Consider the following 23,491-nt stretch of genomic DNA (forward strand, 5'->3'; position numbering starts at 1 on the left):
GTATGGCACTCACAGAACTAGTATGGCACTCACAGAACTAGTATGGCACACACACAGAGCATGGGGAACTGCTCACCCTCCCTGCATCCCTCCACTCTCAGAACTAGTATGGCACTCACAGAACTAGTATGGCACTCACACAGAGCATGGGGAACTGCTCACCCTCCCTGCATCCCTCCACTCACAGAACTAGTATGGCACTCACAGAACTAGTATGGCACTCGCAGAACTAGTATGGCACTCTCACAGAGCATGGGCAACTGCTCACCCTCCCTGCATCCCTCCACTCACAGAACTAGTATGGCACTCACACAGAGCATGGGGAACTGCTCACCCTCCCTGCATCCCTCCACTCACAGAACTAGTATGGCACTCACAGAACTAGTATGGCACTCACAGAACTAGTATGGCACTCACAGAACTAGTATGGCACTCACAGAACTAGTATGGCACTCACAGAACTAGTATGGCACTCACACAGAGCATAGGCAACTGCTCACCCTCCCTGCATCCCTCCACTCTCAGAACTAGTATGGCACTCACAGAACTAGTATGGCACTCACACAGAGCATAGGCAACTGCTCACCCTCCCTGCATCCCTCCACTCTCAGAACTAGTATGGCACTCACAGAACTAGTATGTCACTCACAGAACTAGTATGGCACTCACAGAACTAGTATGGCACTCACACAGAGCATGGGGAACTGCTCACCCTCCCTGCATCCCTCCACTCTCAGAACTAGTATGGCACTCACAGAACTAGTATGGCACTCACAGAACTAGTATGGCACATACACAGAGCATGGTCAACTGCTCACCCTCCCTGCATCCCTCCACTCACAGAACTAGTATGGCACTCACAGAAGTAGTATGGCACACACACAGAGCATGGGCAACTGCTCACCCTCCCTGCATCCCTCCACTCACAGAACTAGTATGGCACTCGGCCAGAGCATGGGCAACTGCTCACCCTCCCTGCATCCCTCCACTCTCAGAACTAGTATGACACTCACAGAACTAGTATGGCACTCACACAGAGCATAGGCAACTGCTCACCCTCCCTGCATCCCTCCACTCACAGAACTAGTATGGCACTCGCAGAACTAGTATGGCACTCACACAGAGCATGGGGAACTGCTCACCCTCCCTGCATCCCTCCACTCTCAGAACTAGTATGGCACACACACAGAGCATGGGGAACTGCTCACCCTCCCTGCATCCCTCCACTCTCAGAACTAGTATGGCACTCACAGAACTAGTATGGCACTCACAGAACTATTATGGCACACACACAGAGCATGGGGAACTGCTCACCCTCCCTGCATCCCTCCACTCTCAGAACTAGTATGGCACTCACAGAACTAGTATGGCACTCACACAGAGCATGGGGAACTGCTCACCCTCCCTGCATCCCTCCACTCTCAGAACTAGTATGGCACTCACAGAACTAATATGGCACTCACAGAACTAGTATGGCACTCACAGAACTAGTATGGCACTCACAGATCTAGTATGGCACTCACATAACTAGTATGGCACACACACACAGAGCATGGGCAACTGCTCACCCTCCCTGCATCCCTCCACTCACAGAACTAGTATGGCACTCACAGAACTAGTATGGCACTCACAGAACTAGTATGGCACATACACAGAGCATGGGCAACTGCTCACCCTCCCTGCATCCCTCCACTCACAGAACTAGTATGGCACTCACAGAACTAGTATGGCACACACAGATCTAGTATGGCACTCACAGAACTAGTATGGCACTCACAGAACTAGTATGGCACTCACAGAACTAGTATGGCACTCACAGAACTAGTATGGCACTCACAGAACTAGTATGGCACTCACAGAACTAGTATGGCACTCACAGATCTAGTATGGCACTCACATAACTAGTATGGCACTCACATAACTAGTATGGCACTCGCAGATCTAGTATGGCACTCGCAGATCTAGTATGGCACTCGCAGATCTAGTATGGCACTCGCAGATCTAGTATGGCACTCGCAGATCTAGTATGGCACTCGCAGATCTAGTATGGCACTCGCAGATCTAGTATGGCACTCGCAGAACTAGTATGGCACTCGCAGAACTAGTATGGCACTCGCAGATCTAGTATGGCACTCGCAGATCTAGTATGGCACTCGCAGATCTAGTATGGCACTCACAGAACTAGTATGACACTCACAGAAGGGACCATTCACTAACCCTTGCTGCACACGGTGATACTGTAGCATATAACATTCTGTTACTGACAGAGAACCCTCATATCACACATGTAACATGTTATTGTCATTATACACTGTACACAGTGATTGTTTACACTAACCTTCATATCACACATTTAACTTGTTGTTGTCACTATACACTGTACACAGTGATTGTTTACACTAACCCTCATCACACATGTAACGTGTTATTGTCATTACACACAGTACACAGTGATTGTTTACACTAACCCCCATATCACACATGTAGCTTACTGTCATTACACACTGTACACAGTGATTTTTTACACTAACCCTCATATCACACATGTAACGTGTTATTGTCATTACACACAGTACACAGTGATTTTTTACACTAACCCTCATATCACACATGTAACGTGTTATTGTCATTATACACTGTACACAGTTATTGTTTACATTAACCCTCATATCACACATGTAACGTGTTATTGTCATTACACACTGTACACAGTGATTGTTTACACTAACCCTCATATCACACATGTAACGTGTTATTGTCATTACACACTGTACACAGTGATTGTTTACACTAACCCTCATATCACACATGTAACGTGTTATTGTCATTATACACTGTACACAGTTATTGTTTACATTAACCCTCATATCACACATGTAACGTGTTATTGTCATTATACACTGTACACAGTGATTGTTTACACTAACCCTCATATCACACATGTAACGTGTTATTGTCATTACACACTGTACACAATGATTGTTTATACTAACCCTCATATCACACATGTAACGTGTTATTGTCATTATACACTGTACACAGTGATTGTTTACACTAACCCTCATATCACACATGTAACGTGTTATTGTCATTATACACTGTACACAGTGATTGTTTACACTAACCCTCATCACACATGTAACGTGTTATTGCATTACACACAGTACACAGTGATTGTTTACACTAACCCCCATATCACACATGTAGCTTACTGTCATTACACACTGTACACAGTGATTTTTTACACTAACCCTCATATCACACATGTAACGTGTTATTGTCATTACACACTGTACACAGTGATTGTTTACACTAACCCTCATATCACACATGTAGCTTACTGTCATTATACACAGTGATTGTTTACACTAACCCTTCATATCACACACGTACACAATAATACAATCTCACGTATAGCAATATTAGGTGATTGAGACCTTAGTGAGCCATGCTGGTTACTTGCGGCATAGTGTAAGGGTTAATGATCTTCTTATTTCTAGGCATTGAACTGCATTCTGGGTACTCTGACATATGAGCGTTTGGCAAATAATGGACCAAAACTTGGTGCGGTAACCAGAAAAGATCCGCTTGTTACTAGGTAAGTACTAAGCGTTGCCCTATATGTAACGCACACTGAACGTTTCTCATCATGCACCTTGTCTCTCTTGCAGATACTTCACCTTCCCTTTTGAGGATATGTCACAGGACGCAGAGGAGCCGCTGATGCACCGTCCAGATCGTGCTTCCTATTTCATGGCGCACAATGGCTGGGTGATGGGCGATGATCCACTGCGCAATTTTGCTAGTCCGGGTATATAACCCACGTTAAATACTTCTGACGTTATCCAATTATCAACTACAAGTAGTGCGCACGTATCACTGGTAACAAGTAGCGGGGGTGGGCACGTATCACTGGTAACAAGTAGCGGGGGTGCGCACGTAAAACTGGTAACAAGTAGCGGGGGTGCGCACGTATCACTGGTAACAAATAGCGGGGGTGCGCATGTATCACTGGTAACAAGTAGCGGGGGTGCGCACGTATCACTGGTAAAAAGTAGCGAGGGTGCGCGCGTATCACTGGTAACAAGGTGCAGTGGTGCACGTGTATCACTGCTAGCTAGTAACTTAAATATAACTGGTAACTAATAATTGTCCATCTAGTGACCGTGATATCACCGTTAACAAGTAACTATCTGCACCATGCACATAAGAGAATAGCTAGCTAGTAGGAAATGCATCTGTTTCTGGGGACGGGGGGAATAAGATCTGGGGTCACCAAGAGAAATGTCTGTCATTCAGTAACAATGAGCTGATAGGAACTTGGTGATATTATTTATAGCGACGTTATTAGCTAAACTATATCTACTTATTCAGATAATATTATTTATAGCGACTATCTACTTATTCATTAATATTATTTCTCTTGTAAGATGTATCGAGTCCACGGATTCATCCTTACTTGTGGGATATTCTCCTTCCCTACAGGAAGTGGCAGAGAGAGCACCCATAGCAGAGCTGCCTATATAGCTCCCCCCTTAGCTCCACCCCCCAGTCATTCTCTCTGCCTGCTTAACTGCTAGGAAGGGCAAAGAGGAGTGTGGTGACAAAAATGTTAGCTTTTTATTTTCTCAAGCAAAAGTTTGTTATTTTAAATGGTGCCGGTGTGTACTATTTACTCTCTGGCAGAAAAGGGATGAAGATTTCTGCAAGGAGGATGATGATCTTAGCATTTTGTAACTAAGATCCACTGCTGTTCTCACAAGGGCTGAAGAGTACAGGAAAACTTCAGTTGGGGGAACGGTTTGCAGGCTAAACTGCATTAAGGTATGTTCAGTCTATTTTTTTCTAGACAGACTATGTTATTTCTAGAAAAGGCTGGCAATATCCCCATGAGGGAAAGGTAAGCTGTATTCAGACACTTTGATAGGAATTTCAGCTTGCATGAAGGGCTCATTAGTTACTGGTGACACTGTTTGGTAAAAACGTTTTTGTTTATTCAGTGAATGATGCAATTATAACGTTTTTTGAAGGGACTAAAGGGGTCATTGTGGCTTTTTTAGTTTTGTAACCCACATGGTTAGTTAAGAAACACTCTGATGTGTTTCTGATAGGCCTCAAAACATCGAGTGAGGTGGGAGGGGCCTATTTTCGTGCCTCAGTTGCACAGTTTCTTTTCCTCTGATACATCTAACTGCTTCTCCTGAGGTTCCTGCTGTGTTTGAGGGCTGTAAAAGAAGTTTTTTCCCCCCACAAATCGTTCTGAAGGGCAGGTAGGAGCCACAGCAGAGCTGTGGCAAGGTGCTGAAAGTCTTTTTTTTACCGGTTTTGACGTTTTTTTCAATCTGGTTTTGCCATTAAGGGGTTAATTGTTTTTTTGCATAGCTGTGCAAAGTCACTAAGTCTTTATGATGCTACTGTAAACATTTCATTAAGTTTACTGCTTTTTTACACTGTTTTGCAGAATTTGTGCAGCTTTTTTTCTCTTAAAGGCACAGTACCGTTTTATTTCTATCTTGGAAAGTTTTGTTTTTAGTTGCTATCTCTTCGGCTCAAAGAGTTTCTGAGCTATCTGCGTTGCAGTGTGATTCCCCTTATCTTATTTTCCATGCAGATAAGGTGGTTTTGCGTACCAAACCTGGGTTTCTTCCTAAGGTTGTTTCTAATAAGAATATCAATCAAGAGATTGTTGTTCCTTCACTGTGTCCAAATCCTTCATCAAAGAAGGAACATCTGTTGCACAATCTTGATGTGGTTCGTGCTTTAAAGTTCTACTTACAAGCAACCAAAGATTTCCGTCAAACATCTTCATTGTTTGTTGTTTATTCTGGTAAGCGGAGAGGTCAAAAGGCTACGGCTACCTCTCTTTCCTTTTGGCTGAAAAGCATCATCCGTTTGGCCTATGAGACTGCTGGACAGCAGCCTCCTGAAAGAATTTCTGCTCATTCTACTAGAGTTGTGGCTTCCACATGGGCTTTTAAAAATGAGGCTTATGTTGAACAGATTTGTAAAGCGGCGACTTGGTCTTCACTGCATACTTTTTCCAAATTTCACAAATTTGATACTTTTGCTTCTTCGGAGGCTATTTTTGGGAGAAAGGTTCTAAAAGCAGTGGTGCCTTCCGTTTAAGGTCCCTGTCTTGTCCCTCCCTTCATCCGTGTCCTAAAGCTTTGGTATTGGTATCCCACAAGTAAGGATGAATCCGTGGACTTGATACAACTTACAAGAGAAAACATAATTTATGCTTACCTGATAAATTTATTTCTCTTGTGATGTATCGAGTCCACGGCCGCCCTGTTTATTGAGACAGGCATATATATATATTTATTTTTAAATTTTCAGTCACCACTGCACCCTATAGTTTCTCCTTTTTCTTCCTAGCCTTCGGTCGAATGACTGGGGGGTGGAGCTAAGGGAGGAGCTATATAGACAGCTCTGCTGTGGGTGCTCTCTCTGCCACTTCCTGTAGGGAAGGAGAATATCCCACAAGTAAGGATGAATCCGTGGACTCAATACATCACAAGAGAAATAAATTTATCAGGTAAGCATAAATTATGTTTTATAGCGACTGTATCTACTTATTCATTAATATTATTTATAGCGACTATCTACTTATTCAGATAATGTTATTTATAGTGACTGTATCTACTTATTCAGATAATATTATTTATAGTGACTGTATCTACTTATTCATTAATATTATTTATAGCGACAACTTATTCATTAATATAATTTATAGCAACTGTATCTACTTATTCAGATAATATTATTTATAGTGACTATCTACTTATTCATTAATATTATTTATAGCGACTGTATCTACTTATACAGATAATATTATTTATAGCGACTGTATCTACTTATTCATTAATATTATTTATAGCGACTGTATCTACTTATTCAGATAATATTATTTATAGTGACTGTATCTACTTATTCAATAATATTATTTATAGCGACTATCTACTTATTCAGATAATATTATTTATAGCGACTATCTACTTATTCATTAATATTATTTATAGTGACTGTATTTACTTATTCAGATAATATTATTTATAGCGACTGTATCTACTAATTCATTAATATTATTTATAGTGACTGTATCTACTTATTCATTAATATTATTTATAGCGACTGTATCTACTTATTCAGATAATATTATTTATAGCGACTATCTACTTATTCATTAATATTATTTATAGCGACTGTATCTACTTATTCAGATAATATTATTTATAGCGACTGTATCTACTAATTCATTAATATTATTTATAGTGACTGTATCTACTTATTCATTAATATTATTTATAGCGACTGTATCTACTTATTCAGATAATATTATTTATATCGACTATTTACTTATTCATTAATATTATTTATAGCGACTGTATCTACTTATTCAGATAATATTATTTATAGCGAATATCTACTTATTCATTAATATTATTTATAGCGACTGTATCTACTTATTCATTAATATTATTTATAGCGACTGTATCTACTTATTCATTAATATTATTTATAGCGACTATCTACTTTTTCATTAATATTATTTATAGTGACTGTATCTACTTATTCAGATATTATTAATAGCGACTATCTACCTATTCATTAATATTATTTATAGCAACTGTATCTACTTATTCATTAATATTATTTATAGCGACTATCTACTTATTCAGATAATATTATTTATAGTGACTGTATCTACTTATTCATTAATATTATTTATAGCAACTGTATCTACTTATTCATTAATATTATTTATAGCGACTATCTACTTATTCAGATAATATTATTTATAGTGACTGTATCTACTTATTCATTAATATTATTTATAGCAAAATATCTACTTATTCAGATAATATTATTTATAGCGACTGTATCTACCTATTCATTAATATTATTTATAGCGACTGTATGTACTTATTCAGATAATATTATTTATAGCGACTGTATCTACTTATTCATTAATATTACTTATAGCGACTATCTACTTATTCAGATAATATTATTTATAGCGACTGTCTCTGCTTATTCAGATAATATTATTTATAGCAACTGTTTCTACTTATTCATTAATATTATTTATAGCGACTATCTACTTATTCAGATACAGTCGCTATAAATAATATTATCTGAATAAGTAGATAGTCGCTATAAATAATATTAATGAATAAGTAGATACAGTCGCTATAATTATTATCTGAATAAGTAGATACAGTCGCTATAAATAATATCTGAATAAGTAGATACAGTCGCTATAAATAATATCTGAATAAGTAGATACAGTCGCTATAAATAATATCTGAATAAGTAGATACAGTCGCTATAAATAATATTATTATTTATAGCGACTGTATCTACTTATTCATTAAAGAAACAGTATACACTCATTTTTATATAACTGCATGTAAAAGACACTACTATAAAGAATAAAATGCACAGATACTGATATAAAAATCCAGTATAAAACTGTTTAAAAACGTACTTAGAAGCTGTCAGTTTAGCTCTGTTGAAAAGGCAGTTGGAAAGCCCACTGCAAGTGGGAAATAAGACCCTCCCCCCTCCCCCTTCTTTTGCATATGAAAAGACCCTTTACACAAACAGGAGCAAGCTGGAGAAGGTAGCTGACGGTATTCACATAAAACTTAGGGGCTTGGTAAGGAGTCTGAAAATCAGAGCAATGTTATTTAAGAATAAGCAAAACTATAAATTTAAAAAAAACAAAAAACTTTATGGGCTATATAAATAGATCATCTACAAAACATTTATACAAAGAGAAAATGAGTGTATAATGTCCCTTTAATATTATTTATAGCGACTGTATCTACTTATTCATTAAAATTATTTATAGCGACTGTATGTACTTATTCATTAATATTATTTATAGCGACTATCTTCTTATTCAGATATTATTTATAGCGACTGTATCTACTTATTCATTAATATTATTTATAGCGACTGTATCTACTTATTCAGATAATATTATTTATAGCGACTGTATCTACCTATTCATTAATATTATTTATAGCGACTGTATCTTCTTATTCAGATAATATTATTTATAGCGACTGTATCTACTTATTCAGATAATATTATTTATAGCGACTGTATCTAATTATTCAGATATTATTTCTCTTGTTAAGTGTATCCAGTCCACGGATCATCCATTACTTATGGGATATTAACTCCTCCCCAACAGGAAGTGCAAGAGGATTCACCCAGCAGAGCTGCTATATAGCTCCTCCCCTAACTGCCATTACCAGTCATTCTCTTGCACCCAACGAATAGATAGGATGTGTGAGAGGACTGTGGTGATTATACTTAGTTTCATACCTTCAATCAAAAGTTTGTTATTTTATAATAGCACCGGAGTGTGTTATTCCTTCTCTGGTAGAATTTGAAGAAGAATCTACCTGAGTTTTTCTATGATTTTAGCCGGAGTAGTTAAGATCATATTGCTGTTTCTCGGCCATCTGAGGAGAGGTAAACTTCAGATCAGGGGACAGCGGGCAGATTAATCTGCAAAGAGGTATGTAGCAGCTTATTATTTTCTGACAATGGAATTGATGAGAAAATTCTGCCATACCGATATAATGTAAACTCAGCCTTAAATGCAGTAGCAGCAACTGGTATCAGGCTGTCATGTATGTATATTTTACACTTCAGTATTCTGGGGAATGGCACTTCACTGGAATTATACTGTATGCATAAAACTTTAGCCTAATTTGCAGGGACTAGCAACAGGCTTTTTAATAACACTCAATTTATTAATGTTAAACGTTTTTTGCTGGCATGTAAAATCGTTTAATTTTCTGAGGTACTGGGTGAAAAAATGTTTTGGGCACTATTTTTTCCACTTGGCAGTCGTTTTATTTAATTTATGACAGTTTACTGATCTCTCTCACTGTTATGTGTGAGGGGGAGGGACCTTTTTTGGTGCTTTTGCTACGCATCAAAAAATTCAGTCAGAAGTTTATTGTCTTCCCTGCATGATCCGGTTCATCTCTACAGAACTCAGGGGTCTTCAAAACTTGTTTTGAGGGAGGTAATCACTCACAGCAGAGCTGTGAGATTGTAGTTGACTGTGATAAAAAAAAAAAACGTTTATTTCTGTATTTTTTTTTTTTTTTTTTTTTTTTCCTGCTATCAGGGTTAGTTATCCTTTGCTAATGGGAGCAATCCTTTGCTAAAATTGTGTTTTTTACAAAGATTTGATGCTATAACTTTTCAGTTTATTAATTTTCAACTGTCATAACTTTTTCTGTGCTTCTTATAGGTACAGTACGTTTTCATATTATAGTAAATTACTTGAAAAGTATTTCCAAGTTGCTAGTTTATTTGCTAGTGTGTTAAACATGTCTGATTCAGAGGAAGATATCTGTGCTATATGTGCTAAAGCCAAAGTGGAGCCCAATAGAAATTTATGTACTAACTGTATTGATGTTACTTTAAATAAAAGTCAATCTGTACAAATTGAACATATTTCACCAAACAACGAGGGGAGAGTTATGCCGACTAACTCGCCTCACGTGTCAGTACCTGCATCTCCCGCTCGGGAGGTGCGTGATATTGTAGCGCCGAGTACATCTGGGCGGCCATTACAAATCACATTACAGGATATGGCTACTGTTATGACTGAAGTTTTGGCTAAATTACCAGAACTAAGAGGTAAGCGTGATCACTCTGGGGTGAGAACAGAGTGCGCTGATAATATTAGGGCCATGTCAGACACTGCGTCACAATTTGCAGAACATGAGGACGGAGAGCTTCATTCTGCGGGTGACGGTTCTGATCCAAACAAACTGGATTCAGATATTTCAAATTTTAAATTTAAGCTGGAAAACCTCTGTGTATTACTAGGGGAGGTGTTAGCGGCTCTGAATGATTGTAACACAGTTGCAATACCAGAGAAAATGTGTAGGTTGGATAAATATTTTGCGGTACCGGCGAGTACTGACGTTTTTCCTATACCTAAGAGACTTACTGAAATTGTTACTAAGGAGTGGGATAGACCCGGTGTGCCGTTCTCACCCCCTCCGATATTTAGAAAGATGTTTCCAATAGACGCCACCACACGGGACTTATGGCAAACGGTCCCTAAGGTGGAGGGAGCAGTTTCTACTTTAGCTAAGCGTACCACTATCCCGGTGGAGGATAGCTGTGCCTTTTCAGATCCAATGGATAAAAAGTTAGAGGGTTACCTTAAGAAAATGTTTGTTCAACAAGGTTTTATATTGCAACCTCTTGCATGCATTGCGCCTGTCACGGCTGCAGCAGCATTTTGGTTTGAGTCTCTGGAAGAGACACTTGAATCAGCTCCATTAGATGAGATTACACACAAGCTTAAAGCCCTTAAGTTAGCTAACTCATTTATTTCAGATGCCGTAGTACATTTAACTAAACTTACGGCTAAGAATTCCGGATTCGCCATTCAGGCACGCAGAGCACTGTGGCCAAAATCCTGGTCAGCTGACATTACTTCTAAATCTAAATTGCTTAATATACCTTTCAAAGGGCAGACCTTATTCGGGCCCGGGTTGAAAGAAATTATCGCTGACATTACAGGAGGTAAAGGCCATGCCCTGCCTCAAGACAGAGCCAAACCTAAGGCTAGACAGTCTAATTTTCGTTCCTTTCGTAATTTCAAAGCAGGAGCAGCATCAACTTCCTCTGCACCAAAACAGGAAGGAGCTGTTGCTCGCTACAGACAAGGCTGGAGACCTAACCAGTCCTGGAACAAGGGCAAGCAGGCCAGGAAACCTGCTGCTGCCCCTAAGACAGCATGAATCGAGGGCCCCCGATCCGGGAACGGATCTAGTGGGGGGCAGACTTTCTCTCTTCGCCCAGGCTTGGGCAAGAGATGTCCAGGATCCCTGGGCGTTAGAGATCATATCTCAGGGATACCTTCTAGACTTCAAATTCTCTCCCCCAAGAGGGAGATTTCATCTGTCAAGGTTGTCAACAAACCAAATAAAGAAAGAGGCGTTTCTACGCTGCGTACAAGATATTTTATTAATGGGAGTGATCCATCCGGTTCCGCGGTCGGAACAAGGACAAGGGTTTTACTCAAATCTGTTTGTGGTTCCCAAAAAAGAGGGAACTTTCAGGCCAATCTTGGATTTAAAGATCCTAAACAAATTCCTAAGAGTTCCATCGTTCAAAATGGAAACTATTGGGACAATTTTACCCATGATCCAAAAGGGTCAGTACATGACCACAGTCAGAGGCGTAACTAGAAAGTCCAGGGCCCCGGTGCAAGAATCAATAAAGGGCCCCCCCCCTCGGGTCATAGACATTCATAAGGACCAACAGTCACCTATGTGCACACACATATGGCTTCTGCAATATTAATATTTCACAAGATATGCTGCTGGAGAGTGTACTTACTGGCACAATATGTGTGATATATAAAATATGTATGTATATATATATATATATATATATATATATATATACATACACACACACACACACACAAACAGGGAAAAAAGTTGCCCAAGAACTAGTGGTTCCATGAAATTTCAAAGTGGTCCCATTTTTTAACTTCAGATTTTTGCGTTGCAAAATGTGTAAATTTGATATTTCATGTAGAAATGGGAGGTAATTTGATATTTCATACATGCGTGTATTACACATTTGTATTAACAAAAATACACTTTCTATACACTCAAAATAAGATGAAGCTCTAAAAGTGCTTGAGAAAAACTCCTCCAGATCTTGTACACCTCTGCTTAAAGGGACAGTCAACACCAGAATTTTTGTTGTTTAAAAAGAAAGATAATCCCTTTATTACCCATTCCCCAGTTTTGCATAACCAGCACAGTTATAAAAATATACTTTTTACCTCTGTAATTATCTTGTATCTAAGCCTCTGCTGACTGCCCCCTTATTTCAGTTCTTTTGACAGATATGCAGTTTAGCCAATCAGTGCTCACTCCTAGGTCACTTTACGTGCATGAGCTCAATGTTATCTATATGAAACATGTGAACTAATGCCCTCTAGTGGTCAAAATGTATTCAGATTAGAGGCAGTCTTCAAGGTCTAAGAAATTAGCATATGAACCTCCTAGGTTTAGCTTTCAACTAAGAATACCAAGAGAACAAAGCAAAATTGGTGATAAAAGTAAATTGGGAAGTTGTTTAAAATTGCATGCCCTATTTAAATCATGAAAGTTTTTTGGACTTGACTGTCCCTTTAAGCTTTTTTTTTTATTTTTTAAAAAACAGTTTCCCTCAAATTAATACAATAAACCTAGAGAGAGTGAGAGAGTGTAAGAGTGAGAGACAGAGTGAGAGTCATACACAGAAGGGAAAGCAAGACACACACGCACAGAGGGGAGAGAGAGACAGAGACACAGACACAACACACATCACACACACTCACCATACAAACCACACACCACACACACTCACCATACAAACCACACATCACACACACACACCATACAAACCACACACACACACCATACAAACCACACATCACACACACTCACCATACAAACCACACATCACACACACACACCATACAAACCACACATCACACACACACACCATACAAAACAGATATCACACACACACTCTCATACAGTGACCACATCAAACATACTCACACACAGATAAAAGGGGAGAGAGTAAAAAAAGAAGGGGCAAAGAGAAAACAGTGTGTGTGCTAGTTAGCCCATCAAAAATAGTAAGAAACTATATTCTGGCAAATACACAAAATACAAGCCTAAACACTTCATTACAAAATTGTGACTATTCATATCACATAACCTGCATTAACCCACTCGCAGGATTCTATCTCTTAATCACCATTGCTGTAAAGGTGGATCCACTATTATCCCTGAGTATCTTTGATAAGAATCTATTAATGACTATAGGCTTGCTACTAAGTTTAAGATGCAGTCTTAAAGAGACAGTATATACTACATTGAACAATAATAGTCTCAATTCTTATAAAACAACATGAGTTACTTCTACATGATAAGATTTCAATTGGACACTGGCTTAGTAAATAAGATGCAGTCTTAAAGAGACAGTATATACTACATTGAACAATAATAGTCTCAATTCTTATAAAACAACATGAGTTACTTCTACATGATAAGATTTCAATTGGACACTGGCTTAGTAAATAAGATGCAGTCTTAAAGAGACAGTATATACTACATTGAACAATAATAGTCTCAATTCTTATAAAACAATATGAGTTACTTCTACATGATAAGATTTCAATTGGACTCTGGCTTAGTAAATAAGATGCAGTCTTAAAGAGACAGTATATACTACATTGAACAATAATAGTCTCAAACTCTCAATTCTTATTAAACAATATGAGTGACTCCTACATGATAAGATCTCAAATGGACTCTTACTTAGTAAATTATAAGAAATTATGAATGGTGAACAGAGTATGAACAATAACTAGGGCATCAATATATTCAAATAAAAAAAAACTGTCTGCTATGTGTGCCGGCATAAGAGACCACTCAGTCACAAGTAGTTCACAGTAAGCAACACAACATTTACAGATAAAAATGAAAAGACAAGAAAATGTAAGGCAAATGGGAAAATGATAGTGACACAGGGAGATGTTATCCTAACTTCACTGAAGCATGGATCTGTCACTAACCGTCAGTCCACACAGGCAGGTTGCACTCAGCTTGCTGTTTTTAAGTTTCTATTATAGCTGCAGTGCTACCTACTATTTCCAGCCCTCTCAGATACGGATCTCTAAGGCTCCTGCAATCTCCAGTTGACCCCATTCAGTTAGGGGTGAGCAACTTCAGCCCTGTTAAGTGGAGCTGCTTCTTCCGACGGAACAGACACCTCCCCCACTACTGAAGGCAGCTCTCACATGGAGAGGAGACTCACAGTAGTTGTCAGGAATTACCAGCCTATGATTGCCTGAATACTTTCTTATTGTGGTGTTTTTTTTTTGTTTTAAATACTTTGCATAATGGTTCTTCATTTTTACAAAAATTAATAACCAGCTTTTAAAAAAGTAAAAGCGGGTTATTCATTTTTGTAAAAATGAAGAAACATTATGCAAAGTATTTAGTCTGAGCAGGGTCTGGTGTGCAGTAAAGCTATCGAGTGATGGGCAATCTTCATAGCATTAAATTACAATCATTGCCTTTATCAATCCTACAAATTCTGAATAAAACATTACCTACCTAATATAGGCTCTGTGAGTCCCCTGCTTTCCCACTGTCCCAGAAACATGAGGTACTGCTCTGCTTCCCTCACTCGCTGCCGCGCGGGAGGAACTTCCTTCAAGATAGCTACACATAGTTCCCAGATAAGCCCGCCCCCTCAGCAGCCAGCTCCACCACCGCACGACTGGAATGGGGTCCGGGATTAGGGCCGGGAAGGAAGGCATGCTGTCAATTGCCAGGAGCAGTTACAGGGGCCCCTTTCGCAATCGGCAATTTGTTAAAGACGGCCTGTTAGTCATGCAGGCAGAAAAGTTTAAAAAAATAAATAAAATAAAAAAATGTCATTTTTTTTTTCTGAAGCAGGCCCCCCTTTCAGGGGGACCTCCGGGGGCCCGGTCGCGACCGCGACTGCTGCACCACCGGTAGTTCCGCCCCTGACCACAGTGGATTTAAAGGATGCTTACCTTCACATACCGATTCACAAAGATCATTACCGGTATCTAAGGTTTGCCTTTCTAGACAGGCATTACCAGTTTGTAGCTCTTCCATTTGGATTGGCTACGGCTCCGAGAATCTTCACAAAGGTTCTGTGTGCTCTTCTGGCGGTACTAAGACCGCAAGGAATTGCGGTAGCTCCGTACCTAGACGACATTCTGATACAAGCTTCAAGCTTTCAAACTGCCAAGTCTCATACAGAGTTAGTACTGGCATTTCTAAGGTCGCATGGATGGAAGGTGAACGAAAAGAAGAGTTCTCTCTTTCCACTCACAAGAGTTCCCTTCTTGGGGACTCTTATAGATTCTGTAGAAATGAAGATTTACCTGACAGAAGACAGGTTAACAAAGCTTCAAAATGCATGCCGTGTCCTTCATTCCATTCAACACCCGTCAGTAGCTCAATGCATGGAGGTGATCGGCTTAATGGTAGCAGCAATGGACATAGTACCCTTTGCACGTCTACATCTCAGACCGCTGCAATTGTGCATGCTAAGTCAGTGGAATGGGGATTACTCAGACTTGTCCCCTACTCTGAATCTGGATCAAGAGACCAGAAATTCTCTTCTATGGTGGCTTTCTCGGCCACATCTGTCCAGGGGGATGCCATTCAGCAGGCCGGACTGGACAATTGTAACAACAGACGCCAGCCTACTAGGTTGGGGTGCTGTCTGGAATTCTCTGAAGGCTCAGGGACAATGGAATCAGGAGGAGAGTCTCCTACCAATAAACATTCTGGAATTGAGAGCAGTTCTCAATGCCCTTCTGGCTTGGCCCCAGTTAACAACTCGGGGGTTCATCAGGTTTCAGTCGGACAACATCACGACTGTAGCTTACATCAACCATCAGGGAGGGACAAGAAGCTCCCTAGCAATGATGGAAGTATCAAAGATAATTCGCTGGGCAGAGTCTCACTCTTGCCACCTGTCAGCAATCCACATCCCGGGAGTGGAGAACTGGGAGGCGGATTTCTTAAGTCGTCAGACTTTTCATCCGGGGGAGTGGGAACTTCATCCGGAGGTCTTTGCCCAAATACTTCGACGTTGGGGCAAACCAGAGATAGATCTCATGGCGTCTCGACAGAACGCCACGCTTCCTCGTTACGGGTCCAGATCCAGGGATCCAGGAGCGGTTCTGATAGATGCTTTGACAGCACCTTGGACCTTCGGGATGGCTTATGTGTTTCCACCCTTCCCGATGCTTCCTCGATTGATTGCCAGAATCAAACAGGAGAGAGCATCAGTAATTCTAATAACGCCTGCATGGCCACGCAGGACTTGGTATGCAGATCTAGTGGACATGTCATCCTGTCCACCTTGGTCGCTACCTCTGAAACAGGACCTTCTGATCCAGGGTCCCTTCAAACATCAAAATCTTTTTCTCTGAAGCTGACTGCTTGGAAATTGAACGCTTGATTTTATCAAAACGTGGTTTTTCTGAGTCAGTTATTGATACCTTAATACAGGCTAGGAAGCCTGTTACCAGAAAGATTTACCATAAGATATGGCGCAAATACTTATATTGGTGCGAATCCAAGAGTTACTCATGGAGTAAGGTTAGGATTCCGAGGATATTGTCTTTTCTACAAGAAGGTTTAGAAAAGGGTTTATCCGCTAGTTCCTTAAAGGGACAGATTTCAGCTCTGTCCATTCTTTTACACAAACGTCTGTCAGAAGTTCCGGACGTTCAAGCTTTTTGTCAGGCTTTAGCTAGGATCAAGCCTGTGTTTAAAACTATTGCTCCACCATGGAGTTTGAACTTAGTTCTTAATGTTTTACAGGGGGTTCCGTTTGAACCCCTTCATTCCATTGATATCAAGTTGTTATCTTGGAAAGTTCTGTTTTTAATGGCGATTTCCTCGGCTCGAAGAGTCTCTGAGTTATCTGCCTTACATTGTGATTCTCCTTATCTGATTTTTCATTCAGGCAAGGTAGTTCTGCGTACTAAACCTGGGTTCCTACCTAAGGTGGTCACTAACAGGAATATCAATCAAGAGATTGTGGTTACATCTTTGTGTCCTAATCCTTCTTCGAAAAAGGAAGTCTGCTACACAATCTAGATGTAGACCGTGCCCTGAAATTTTATCTACAGGCAGCTAAGGATTTTCGACAAACGTCTTCCCTGTTTGTCGTTTATTCTGGTCAGAGGAGAGGTCAAAAAGCTTCGGCTACCTCTCTCTCCTTTTGGCTTCGTAGCATAATACGGTTAGCCTATGAGACTGCTGGACAGCAGCCTCCTGAAAGAATTACAGCACATTCTACTAGAGCTGTGGCTTCCACTTGGGCCTTTAAGAATGAGGCTTCTGTTGAACAGATTTGCAAGGCTGCAACTTGGTCTTCTCTTCATACTTTTTCCAAATTTTACAAATTTGACACTTTTGCTTCTTCGGAGGCTGTTTTTGGGAGAAAGGTTCTTCAGGCAGTGGTTCCTTCCGTATAAAGAGCCTGCCTGTCCCTCCCGTCATCCGTGTACTTTAGCTTTGGTATTGGTATCCCATAAGTAATGGATGATCCGTGGACTGGATACACTTAACAAGAGAAAACATAATTTATGCTTACCTGATAAATTTATTTCTCTTGTAGTGTATCCAGTCCACGGCCCGCCCTGTCACTTTAAGGCAGGTAATTTTTCCATTAAACTACAGTCACCACTGTACCCTATGGTTTTCCTTTCTCTGCATGTTTTCGGTCGAATGACTGGTAATGGCAGTTAGGGGAGGAGCTATATAGCAGCTCTGCTGGGTGAATCCTCTTGCACTTCCTGTTGGGGAGGAGTTAATATCCCATAAGTAATGGATGATCCGTGGACTGTATACACTACAAGAGAAATAAATTTATCAGGTAAGCATAAATTATGTTTTATAGCGACTGTATCTACTTATTCAGATAATATTATTTATAGCGACTGTATCTACTTATTCATTAATATTATTTATAGTGACTGTATCTACTTATTCAGATAATATTATTTATAGCGACTGTATCCACTTATTCAGATATTATTTATAGTGACTGTATCTACTTATTCATTAATATTATTTATAGCGACTGTATCTACTTATTCAGATAATATTATTTATAGCGACTGTATCTACTTATTCAGATAATATTATTTATAGCGACTGTATCTACTTATTCATTATTATTTATAGTGACTGTATCTACTTATTCAGATAATATTATTTATAGCGACTGTATCTACTTATTCATTAATATTATTTATAGTGACTGTATCTACTGATTCAGATAATATTATTTATAGCGACTGTATCTACTTATTCAGATATTATTTATAGCGACTGTATTTACTTATTCAGATATTATTTATAGCGACTATCTACTTATTCAGATAATATTATTTATAGCGACTGTATCTACTTATTCATTAATATTATTTATCGCGACTGTATCTACTTATTCAGATAATATTATTTATAGCGACTGTATCTACTTATTCATTAATATTATTTATAGCGACTATCTACTTATTCAGATAATGTTATTTATAGTGACTGTATCTACTTATTCAGATAATATTATTTATAGTGACTGTATCTACTTATTCATTAATATTATTTATAGCGACTACTTATTCATTAATATTATTTATAGCAACTGTATCTACTTATTCAGATAATATTATTTATAGTGACTATCTACTTATTCATTAATATTATTTATAGCGACTGTATCTACTTATACAGATAATATTATTTATAGCGACTGTATCTACTTATTCATTAATATTATTTATAGCGACTGTATCTACTTATTCAGATAATATTATTTATAGCGACTATCTACTTATTCAGATAATATTATTTATAGCGACTATCTACTTATTCAGATAATATTATTTATAGCGACTATCTACTTATTCATTAATATTATTTATAGTGACTGTATCTACTTATTCAGATAATATTATTTATAGCGACTGTATCTACTTATTCATTAATATTATTTATAGTGACTGTATCTACTTATTCATTAATATTATTTATAGCGACTGTATCTACTTATTCAGATAATATTATTTATAGCGACTATCTACTTATTCATTAATATTATTTATAGCGACTGTATCTACTTATTCAGATAATATTATTTATAGCGAATATCTACTTATTCATTAATATTATTTATAGCGACTGTATCTACTTATTCATTAATATTATTTATAGCGACTGTATCTACTTATTCATTAATATTATTTATAGCGACTATCTACTTATTCATTAATATTATTTATAGTGACTATATACTTATTCAGATAATATTATTTATAGCGACTATCTACTTTTTCATTAATATTATTTATAGCGACTATCTACTTATTCAGATATTATTAATAGCGACTATCTACCTATTCATTAATATTATTCATAGCGACTGTATCTACTTATTCATTAATATTATTTATAGCGACTGTATCTACTTATTCATTAATATTATTTATAGCGACTATCTACTTATTCAGATAATATTATTTATAGTGACTGTATCTACTTATTCATTAATATTATTTATAGCAAAATATCTACTTATTCAGATAATATTATTTATAGCGACTGTATCTACCTATTCATTAATATTATTTATAGCGACTGTATGTACTTATTCAGATAATATTATTTATAGCGACTGTATCTACTTATTCATTAATATTATTTATAGCGACTGTATCTACTTATTTAGATATTATTTATAGCGACTGTATCTACTTATTCAGATAATATTATTTATAGCAACGGTTTCTACTTATTCATTAATATTATTTATAGCGACTATCTACTTATTCAGATACTATCTGAATAAGTAGATACAGTCGCTATAAATAATATTATCTGAATAAGTAGATAGTCGCTATAAATAATATTAATGAATAAGTAGATACAGTCGCTATAATTATTATCTGAATAAGCAGATACAGTCGCTATAAATAATATTATCTGAATAAGTAGATACAGTCGCTATAAATAATATCTGAATAAGTAGATACAGTCGCTATAAATAATATCTGAATAAGTAGATACAGTTGCTATAAATAATATTATCTGAATAAGTAGATACAGTCGCTATAAATAATATCTGAATAAGTAGATACAGTCGCTATAAATAATATTATTATTTATAGCGACTGTATCTACTTATTCATTAAAGAAACAGTATACACTCATTTTTATATAACTGCATGTAAAAGACACTACTATAAAGAATAAAATGCACAGATACTGATATAAAAATCCAGTATAAAACTGTTTAAAAACGTACTTAGAAGCTGTCAGTTTAGCTCTGTTGAAAAGGCAGTTGGAAAGCCCACTGCAAGTGGGAAATAAGACCCTCCCCCCTCCCCCTTCTTTTGCATATGAAAAGACCCTTTACACAAACAGGAGCAAGCTGGAGAAGGTAGCTGACGGTATTCACATAAAACTTAGGGGCTTGGTAAGGAGTCTGAAAATCAGAGCAATGTTATTTAAAAATAAGCAAAACTATAAATTTAAAAAAAACAAAAAACTTTATGGGCTATATAAATAGATCATCTACAAAACATTTATGCAAAGAGAAAATGAGTGTATAATGTCCCTTTAATATTATTTATAGTGACTGTATCTACTTATTCAGATAATATTATTTATAGCGACTGTATCTACTTATTCATTAAAATTATTTATAGCGACTGTATGTACTTATTCATTAATATTATTTATAGCGACTATCTTCTTATTCAGATATTATTTATAGCGACTATCTACTTATTCAGATAATATTATTTATAGCGACTGTATCTACTTATTCATTAATATTATTTATAGCGACTGTATGTACTTATTCATTAATATTATTTATAGCGACTATCTTCTTATTCAGATATTATTTATAGCGACTGTATCTACTTATTCAGATAATATTATTTATAGCGACTGTATCTACTTATTCATTAATATTATTTATAGCGACTGTATCTACTTATTCAGATAATATTATTTATAGCGACTGTATCTACCTATTCATTAATATTATTTATAGCGACTGTATCTTCTTATTCAGATAATATTATTTATAGCGACTGTATCTACTTATTCAGATAATATTATTTATAGCGGTTGTATCTACTTATTCAGATATTATTTATAGCGACTGTATCTACTTATTCAGATAATATTATTTATAGCGACTGTATCTACTTATTCATTAATATTATTTATAGCGACGGTATCTACTTATTCAGATAATATTATTTATAGCGACGGTATCTACTTATTCAGATAATATTATTTATAGCGACTGTATCTACTTATTCAGATAATATTATTTATAGCGACTGTATCTACTTATTCAGATAATATTATTTATAGCGGTTGTATCTACTTATTCAGATATTATTTATAGCGACTGTATCTACTTATTCATTAATATTATTTATAGCGACGGTATCTACTTATTCAGATAATATTATTTATAGCGACTCTATCTACTTATTCAGATAATATTATTTATAGCGACTGTTTCTACTTATTCATTAATATTATTCATATCGACTGTATCTACTTATTCAGATAATATTATTTATAGCGACTGTATCTACTTATTCAGGTAATATTATTTATAGTGACTGTATCTACTTATTCAGATAATATTATTTATAGCGACTGTATCTACTTATTCAGATAATATTATTTATAGCGACTGTATCTACTTATTCAGATAATATTATTTATAGCGACTGTATCTACTTATTCAGATAATATTATTTATAGCGACTGTATCTACTCATTCATTAATATTATTTATAGTGACTGTATCCACTTATTCATTAATATTATTTATAGCGACTATCTACTTATTCATTAATATTATTTATAGCGACTGTATCTACTTTTTCAGATAATATTATTTATAGTGACTGTATCTACTTATTCAGATAATATTATTTATAGCGACTGTATCTACTTATTCATTAATATTATTTATAGCGACTGTATCTACTTATTCAGATAATATTATTTATAGCGACTGTATCTACTTATTCATTAATATTATTTATCGCGACTGTATCTACTTATTCAGATAATATTATTTATAGCGACTGTATCCACTTATTCAGATATTATTTATAGTGACTTTATCTACTTATTCATTAATATTATTTATAGCGACTGTATCTACTTATTCAGATAATATTATTTATAGCGACTGTATCTACTCATTCATTAATATTATTTATAGTGACTGTATCCACTTATTCATTAATATTATTTATAGCGACTATCTACTTATTCATTAATATTATTTATAGCGACTGTATCTACTTATTCAGATAATATTATTTATAGTGACTGTATCTACTTATTCAGATAATATTATTTATAGCGACTGTATCTACTTATTCATTATTATTTATAGTGACTGTATCTACTTATTCAGATAATATTATTTATAGCGACTGTATCTACTTATTCATTAATATTATTTATAGTGACTGTATCTACTTATTCAGATAATATTATTTATAGCGACTGTATCTACTTATTCAGATAATATTATTTATAGCGACTGTATTTACTTATTCAGATATTATTTATAGCGACTATCTACTTATTCAGATAATATTATAGCGACTGTATCTACTTATTCATTAATATTATTTATCGCGACTGTATCTACTTATTCAGATAATATTATTTATAGCGACTGTATCTACTTATTCATTAATATTATTTATAGTGACTGTATATACTTATTCAGATAATATTATTTATAGCGACTGTATCTACTTATTCAGATAATATTATTTATAGCGACTGTATTTACTTATTCAGATATTATTTAT

The 23,491-nt window shown here is 36.5% G+C and overlaps 1 protein-coding gene across 2 annotated transcripts in view; it reads left to right on the plus strand.

The window, feature by feature from the left end:
- AGL (amylo-alpha-1, 6-glucosidase, 4-alpha-glucanotransferase) overlaps positions 1-23,491 on the plus strand; it is a 397,512-nt gene that overhangs the window by 56,002 nt on the left and 318,019 nt on the right. For both annotated transcript variants that reach the window (XM_053693718.1, XM_053693717.1), the window contains exons 8-9: positions 3,501-3,598; positions 3,672-3,811. In XM_053693718.1, coding sequence (XP_053549693.1) covers positions 3,501-3,598; positions 3,672-3,811 — 238 coding nt within the window. The remainder of the gene's footprint in view (positions 1-3,500; positions 3,599-3,671; positions 3,812-23,491) is intronic.

The sequence above is a fragment of the Bombina bombina genome, chromosome 10 (genome assembly GCF_027579735.1).
Source record: "Bombina bombina isolate aBomBom1 chromosome 10, aBomBom1.pri, whole genome shotgun sequence".
Lineage (NCBI taxonomy): Eukaryota > Metazoa > Chordata > Amphibia > Anura > Bombinatoridae > Bombina > Bombina bombina.